The sequence below is a fragment of the Limulus polyphemus genome, unplaced genomic scaffold, assembly GCF_000517525.1.
Source record: "Limulus polyphemus unplaced genomic scaffold, Limulus_polyphemus-2.1.2 Scaffold792, whole genome shotgun sequence".
NCBI lineage: Eukaryota > Metazoa > Arthropoda > Merostomata > Xiphosura > Limulidae > Limulus > Limulus polyphemus.
The window spans coordinates 4,868-13,193 of NW_013666402.1; the positions used below are offsets into that span (position 1 = coordinate 4,868).

Consider the following 8,326-nt stretch of genomic DNA (forward strand, 5'->3'; position numbering starts at 1 on the left):
AGACTGGCAACTTTAATGGCGTCTCATGTAGACTGGTGCAACACCAAGGGATTCTCCACAAAGAAGGAATCAAAAATGCAAGTTACATTTGTGTACACACAGCAGGTCTTCAACTGCACACTGACTACCTACCTACCTATCATGGCACGATAGTTTCCACTGCATTAGATCTCAGGAGAAAAGAACAATAAAAGTACCACTCTTAGAATTTTTGTAATATGGTTAATTTTGTTTTCAGTTTAATTTTTGTTTTATGTGTATCTCTGTATTTTATTTATTTTCACTGTATTTTTCTTAATTATGATTTTATTTTTGTAAAATAACCCCAATTAATGTTATATGGCCTGGTGGTATTGCACTCGACTTGTAATTTGCGGGACGCGGATCGAATCCCATCACCGAGCATGCTCACCGTTTCAACTGTGAGAGGCGGTCAAACCAAACAAGATGTCGATGGGTGTTGTTAACTAGCTGTCTTCCCTCTAGTCTATCACTTCAAAAGTAGGGACAGCTAGCGCAGATAGTCTTCGAGTAGCTTTAGGCGAAGCTCAAGAAATAAAATCTGTAATATTATTCTATTTTGGAATTAACTTATTTTAGGTTTAGCTTATTTTGAGTTCTATTAGTTTGTAGTTGTGTTACTTATTTTGTCTTTACTTATTTATAGTTTGATGTTATTATTTTGCAGCTACTTTATTTTGTTGTATATATTTGTTTAGTCTGTTGGTGACTCCTGGAGCTTTAATGTCCCTCTTCATTGTCTTCGTGTAAGTGTTATGGTTGCCCGAGGGTGACGACTACCGTATCTTGTGGATTGGGATTTCACATTTGATTTGGTCATTAATGCTTAATCTTAAAGTTCGAGTCGTGGAAGACCCACAAGATGAGGAAATGGTGTGTGATGATCGAATGTCATCATATTTTACCTTTTCATAACTAGTTTAGTATGTGTCTTTACGTAAAGTATATTCGGATATATTTTCTACATTTTCATGCAGATGGTCTGCATGTAGAAATAACATCAATGTAAACTGGATGTTGAAGACCGTAAACATCCACTAATCCTTTTGCTTAGGTAAATGTTACGTATGGTTATTTATGTCTTATTGACCTTGTTTCTAATTCCTTGAGATGGGCAAATCAATCTGAAGGAATGATATGGTACTTGTACAAGTTGAAATTAGTTGGGTGTTCTTCCCTTTGTATATGCTACTCAGAATAGTTGTTGATGTATGTAACGTAAGGATTGTGGGATACCACCCTAAGTCCTTGGTCCGACTACAAAAGTTGGTATCCACACAATTATTTCTCTTGCTCTCTTGCTTCTCTCCAGATTTTGATATATGATCTTGCTGTTCTTTATCCCAGCAAACAGCCAGTCCACAAATATAACAATCAGAATCCAGCCACTCCGAGAATATGACTACTTTACACATTATATATGCGGATAAACGTTATTCTTATTTCGCATATTTACTTGTGTCATTTATTTCTTTGCTGTCCGTGTTTGAAGCTATTCTATTATATAACTTTTCCTGAACCTGCTACATTGTAATTACTTTGAGCTATTTGTTAGAGCTATTACAATTTATTCAGCTTGAATTTCCTTTTCGTTTGCTCATGTAAAGAAAATTCAAAGTTTAAAACCATCCGCTATATTTTAGATCTTAACCGACTGAACATATTTCTCTTCGTTATGATTCGAAGTTTGAGTATATAAAGGGCTTGTTTCATTATACTATTTTATTTACATACATATAGCCCACAGTTTTACAATGTTAAAAACTTTTCTAATTCTCTTTCTTCAACTTTGTTTTCTTCCATTTTTGCAGGTAAACTATCATCCATCCCTGTATACACTGTCTCTTCGTTATATCACTCACTGTACATCAACCTGAGAATTTTGTGATGCCAACAATGTTTCTGCATTATACACGTACCCTTGCTTTACGTGATGCTTCCGATGTTTTTGTACATTGTCACTTTCTTACGTCACTATACACCTACCTCTGTGATGCAGTCGAAGGAAATAATATTTTACAAGTAAAATCCATATAGAGTTCAACTGATTGAGATTAAATTATAATAAAAGCTAAACAATTGCATATATCAAATAAATCTTTAATATATAACAAATTAAAGCTACGCTGTCGGGGTCAGTAACTCTCTTTTCATTCGGTCACTTGTCGTTGTTTGGGAGGATTATATAGATACTTACTTATACTGGTGTCACACTTTTCTCAGGCACCACGAATAGAACATGAGAACAAACAGCTGTTTTTATTATGAAAATAATGCTATATTTTATATTTCATTCATCTAAATTTTATTAATATTATTGGTTATGACGTTTAAAAAAATTAATATTATTATTATGAAATGTTACACATATAGAAATAATTTTGCATTGTTAGCACTGTACGTGGATTTAGGAGTAACCCAAATCTCGAAAGATGGGCAAATCTTATGAGTATTGTTGAATTACGGCTGAAAATGTTGTTGTTAGTGACAGTATCCAAATGCTTATCTAATCATCACAGGTTTTACAACGCTAAAATCAAGGGTTCGATTCCCCTCGTTGGATACAGCAGATAGCCCGATGTGGCTTTGCTATAAGAAAAACACACACACATACATCACAGGTTTTGGTTTTATTGTACATTGATATATGAAATCGTGTAATTCTAGTTTTAGTTTTATTGTACATTGATATATGAAATCGTGTAATTCTAGTTTTAGTTTTATTGTACATTGATATATGAAATCATGTAATTCTAGTCAGCTTGTTAAATAGAAGTAATCAGCTTCATAGATTTTTAAATAACGTTTTTAATTCCGATCTATACCGTTAGCTCACTTTTAATCAAAAAGTTACTGATATAGGGTACTTCCATCTGCGATAATAATTTATATAATTAGTAATTCCAGTAGAAAAACAAATTATATTTTACAAGAAAAACTAACAAAGCTCTAATTCTTGTATAGGGTTTACACCTTTCATTATATATTTCCTAGTGGCCACTTTTGGAGACCAAATGTATGGAAACTGGTATTGTCACCACTCCGTTTTGAATGTATTTGGTATTTCTGAAGACTAGTAGTGTATTGTAGCTGGAAAACGACTTTGAGAATTTTAACAAAAGAAAAACTGTGAATAGTTGGCTGTAAAAATACTCAGTTTGGCCCCCTTCTCAGAGCTTGCCATAGGGTGTGGGAGTAGTTTCGAAGATTAATTCATGGCCGCAAATGTAAGCGCGATCTACTGCGGATTTAGAAGTTACTGACAGCAACAGCTTCATTGACCGACAAAATCCGCTTTGTTCAAACAAGTTAGACACATAGTGTGTTCTTAATATCTATTACTACATCGTGTAACAGAAGAGTGAAATGTAAATGAAAAATAAAAATGGAAGCGGAGAAAATTCAATGGTTAATGTGCCTGAAGAATGTAGAGCCAGCTTCGAAAGGGACTGTGACCACTAGATATGCAAATTAAGAGATAGAAGATATATCCATGCTTTCCCTCCAGACATGTACAAATCGTTGATAGCAAAAGAGGACAAGAACGATCCTTTAAGATTTCACTCGTTAATGAAAGGGATATTAGGGTTAACAATCGTGGTAAGGATTATATATACATGGAGTGAATTTTTTAATGACGCTTATTGCATCGGCAAATACTTAAATCGGTTGAGGATTATACAACTTAAACTATACTTCGTAGTTAAATCCAAGAGATATTGAAATCTGAGGCAAACGCAAAACAAATTGAAAGGATTAATAAATTTATTTAGGTGCCGTTTCAATACACCATTTTCAGTTCGGTTTAACACAGTTTCAAAATATCTTTACTGACAAATTACTTCTGCAGAGTCGATTCACGAGTAGCGCAACTAGAACATCATACAAGATCACAACTGATAGTACTTCTTGTGATTATTATTTAAATGCATCCTGTCTTGTTTTATTTTTTAACACTCAGAAACAGGAAATATCCTGCTTATGTGACGTATTTTTTTCACGACGAAACAGGATATTGATTATAACTAAATTGACAACTTTTGAGCAGTAGGTGTTCGCAACTACTGGTGTTCTCAGATCTAACGATATATTATAATAATACTCAGTTTTTGTCTGTCCTGAAAATGCGCGCGCACTTCATTTCAAAAGGCGGATGTAAATATACTCTGGTAGACATTTTGTATATCAATGTTTTTAAAAGTGTCTAACATTAGGTCGTAGAATAACATTAAAAGTTTATTTACTGATAGTATTAAGTACGGTAAAGTTTAGCTTTAACTAAAGCAAAAAAAAAAAAACACAAGTTACAGTGTTAATTTATCTCTTTATCTTTTTTGATTTGCCGTTTAATATTACCGAAGAATGTAGAACCAACTTCTAAAAATACTCAGGCTACTGGAACTTTCTTATTTTAATTCGGTTGTTAATTTTCCTGAAGAATGGAGAGCCAACTTCTAGGTGGACTCAGACTATTGGAACATTCTTATTTTGATTCTGTCCATGAAGAATCCAGAGCCAACTTCTAAGGGGATTCAGACCACTGGATTTTTCTTATTTTAATTCAGTGGTTAATGTCTCTGAAGAATTCAGAGCTAACTTCTAAGAGGATTCAGACCACTGGATTTTTCTCATTTTAGTTCAAAGTGTCCTGAATAATTTGGAACTATTTGTAGAAGAGATGAAGAGTTGAGTTCAGTACGGGTTTTTCTCGTTTTTATTTATCTTGAATTCTTATTTTAATCTTCTCTATTTTTACTGCTTGTTTGATTAACTTAAAAGCATGGTGTTCATTATAATGGTATACGTGTAGTTTTAACTCACACCAGAAAGAACGAATATTCTATTAAAATAGTACAAACTCTCAAAATTTCAACTACACGAGGGGCGGATTGGATCAAATAACAGTCGTCCAAGCTGGTTGATTGAATAAAGTATACATGTCTTTAACAATGTATGCGTATTCATATTTATTTAACACTATTTTTTTGACATCTTCCATATCTTTATTATAATTTACAAAATATTTATTAAATCTAAAAACATGTTATTGTTTTCACCATATCAATTAATTTAAATTTCCTTAAAGGACGAAGTTGGGATAATTATAAAAAAATAACCTACAACCAAAATCATATGTTATTTCAACATATATTTGGTCATTTATCCGAGTCGAACCTGAAGACATGATTCTTATAAAATTAAAATACACGAAATGTGAAGTAGCTGATCTGTTTGATGACGTAAATACGTACAAAAGGAAAAATTGAAATATAAAATAAAAGAACGTGAGTTTTTCTTGGTATTGTATGACGAAAGATTAAAACGACGAACACATCTAAATTTTTCGCTCACTAGATCATCATCAAAACTTTTTTAAAGTAAGTTTCAACCGATTGCTTTTATTTCTACAGAACAATCGGAAAAAGTATATCTTCAAACAATGCCTTAAGATCAAACTCTATTCTGTTCCAAGTCACCTTGGCCCTCTTTTTGGGGAAAAATATCATCGTCATTTATAGGAGGCAATTCATCATCCACGAACTCGTCACCTTCCAAAAGTTCCAGAATTTTCTTACGGTGATCATTTTCATAGTTAAGTGAGTATGAATTTTGCTCTTTGTCATCTACGTCCTCTTCAATGGCTGTTGGAATCAATTTATAATTGTTCTCATTATCAAAATAATCATACCTTTCAATATGTGAATCCTTCATTTTCTCTCTCTCATCAAGAAGAGACGGTTCTTCATTATCGTTCCTAGTGTGGTAGACCAGTTCTTTGAGAGATCCAGCTGTATAAGAGTTATCAAAAGCTTCTTTTGGCATTACAATTTTATCTTCCTCATCTATATAATTTTGCTGCGGAACAAAGATTACGCCCTGAAGATTCCATGGAGCATTCTTGAACTCATGTAGTGATATAAGACTGTCATCTGTAAAACAAAACAGTTCAAATGTATTCTTTGATAGATTGTTTAGGCAGAGTATTCATGATGAAACTTAGCTGAATTGACGGCAACTGCCTGTTGTAGAGACACAAGTGTAGAGAACGACGTGTCGAAAGTCTTACGCCTTTCGTCTAGGACCTGAAGATGAAAGGTGGAAGACTTTCGAAACGTCATCCTCTACACTTGTGTCTCTACGAGAGGCAGTTGCCGTCCATTCTACAAAGTTTCATCATTTCAAATGTAATCATTTGTTCTGAGCAACTGATTTAAAGTTTAAGCTTAATAGATTGTTAGTATATGTCAGGAAATAATAATTATACCTAACTTTCTGTAGTTGTGGACCGATACGAATTATATTGAGCTCAACTGAAAAACTATTTTACACCTTTCCAGCAATAGGAAACTAATCGAGATCACGTGATACTTGATTCCTCTGGTGTCTTGGTTCTCAATCTGAGATCGAAGACCCACAGAGGTCCGTGGCATTCTTAATAAGTTCGAATTTCCATATTATAGTTTAATAACGTTTCTGTTATATCATTAACTTACATACTTATTTATGTTAGCACCGCTATTATACACTGTACGAAAAATGTATGCAAATAGCTTTATCTGAGTATGGGTGTCCGCGAAGAAAAATAGGCGGAGAACCACTGTTGTAGGAATATATTAAACAAGTTAAGCGCAATGTTAATAGATATGACTTAAATATGTATCTTTAAATTCATATTATAACTTTTCTCTACCATCCTAGCTAAATTTATTTATTGAATGATTCAAAATTTATGAAAGACAGATAAGCAATAAATTAATTAAATAATGTCGCTTTATTGAGTAACATAAATAATGTCACTATAATGAGCAACATAAATAATGTCGATTTACTGAACAACATAAATTATTTTACTTTAATGATCAACATAAATAATGTCACTTTACTGAGCAACATAAATAATTTCACTTTAATGATCAACATATGTAATGTCGCTTTATTGAGTAACATAAATAATGTCACTATAATGAGCAACATATGTCACTATAATGAGCAACATAAATAATGTCGCTTTACTGAGCAACATGAATAATGTCGCTTCACTGAGCAACATATATTATGTCGCTTTATTCAGCAACATAAATAATTTCACTTTAATGATCAACATAAATAAAGTCGCTTTGTTGAGCAGCATAAATAATGCCACTTTATCAAGCAACATAAATAATGTCATCTCACTGAGTAACACAGGTAACGTCACTTTACTGAGCAACTTATCTAACGTCACTTTATAATACACACACATCTATATTTTCGTCAGTACGTTATAGTAAATACTTCCACAAATAAGTTCTTAATATATGCTACATAATTCGTGAATGAATCAGATTATGCTTTAACGAGAACACATTTCTGAAGAATGATTATTTATCTCCGTATAATTCTTTCACACCACGTGTTCAATAGACGGTTAACGACTTAGTTATATTTGATACGCAGTATAAATTGTTTGCTTGTTTGTTTTGGATTTGCCCAACACTACATGAGGGCTATCTGCGCTAGCCGTCCCAAATTTAGTAGTAAAAGACTAGATGGAAGCCAGCTAGTCATCACCACCCACTGCAACTATTAGGCTACTCTTTTACTAACGAATAGTTGGATTGACCGTCACATTATAACGTCCCCACGGCTGAAAAAGCGAGCATATTTTGTGGGAAGGGGATTCGAACACGCGACCTTCAGATTGCAAGTCATGCCGGGCCAGTACAAATAGATGTCAGCACAACTGTTCTCATCGATCTATACATCTCACGTTGCTCAAATATGGTCATGTGAGTTGGTGTTTAGTGTGTATATACAGACACTGTACGATTATAATAATGCTGTTAAGTATTCTGAACAGAGGAGAAACGATAATCTTTGAAACAAGTACTTACATCCTTGAATTACTGTTTTCTAGTTATAACTGCAACGAGTACTTACATCTTTGAATTACTGTTTTCTAGTTATAACTGCAACGAGTACTTACATCCTTGAATTACTGTTTTCTAGTTATAACTGCAAGGAGTACTTACATCTTTGAATTACTGTTTTCTAGTTATAACTGCAACGAGTACTTACATCCTTGAATTACTGTTTTCTAGTTATAACTGCAACGAGTACTTACATCTTTGAATTACTGTTGTTTGAATTATAATTGTAACAAGTGGTAAAATCACTGGTAAAACACGTAGGATAGTAATGACGAGTTTAATTAAGTTTTCACCTCGACTAAAACACACTATTTGTTTTGTATTTTTTTTCTTTTCCTCATAATTTATTAGGTCGTCAAAAAATTAATGTCGCGTTTTGGAAAACTTTCATTACC

General features: G+C 33.1%; 1 protein-coding gene across 1 annotated transcript in view; it reads right to left on the bottom strand.

Moving 5' to 3' along the window:
• Positions 1–5,252: 5,252 nt before the first annotated feature.
• LOC106460547 overlaps positions 5,253–8,326 on the bottom strand; it is a 31,888-nt gene continuing 28,814 nt past the window's right edge. Inside the window, exon 2 of the mRNA XM_013920264.2 lies at positions 5,253–5,951. Coding sequence (XP_013775718.1) covers positions 5,473–5,951 — 479 coding nt within the window. The 3' untranslated portion in view covers positions 5,253–5,472. The remainder of the gene's footprint in view (positions 5,952–8,326) is intronic.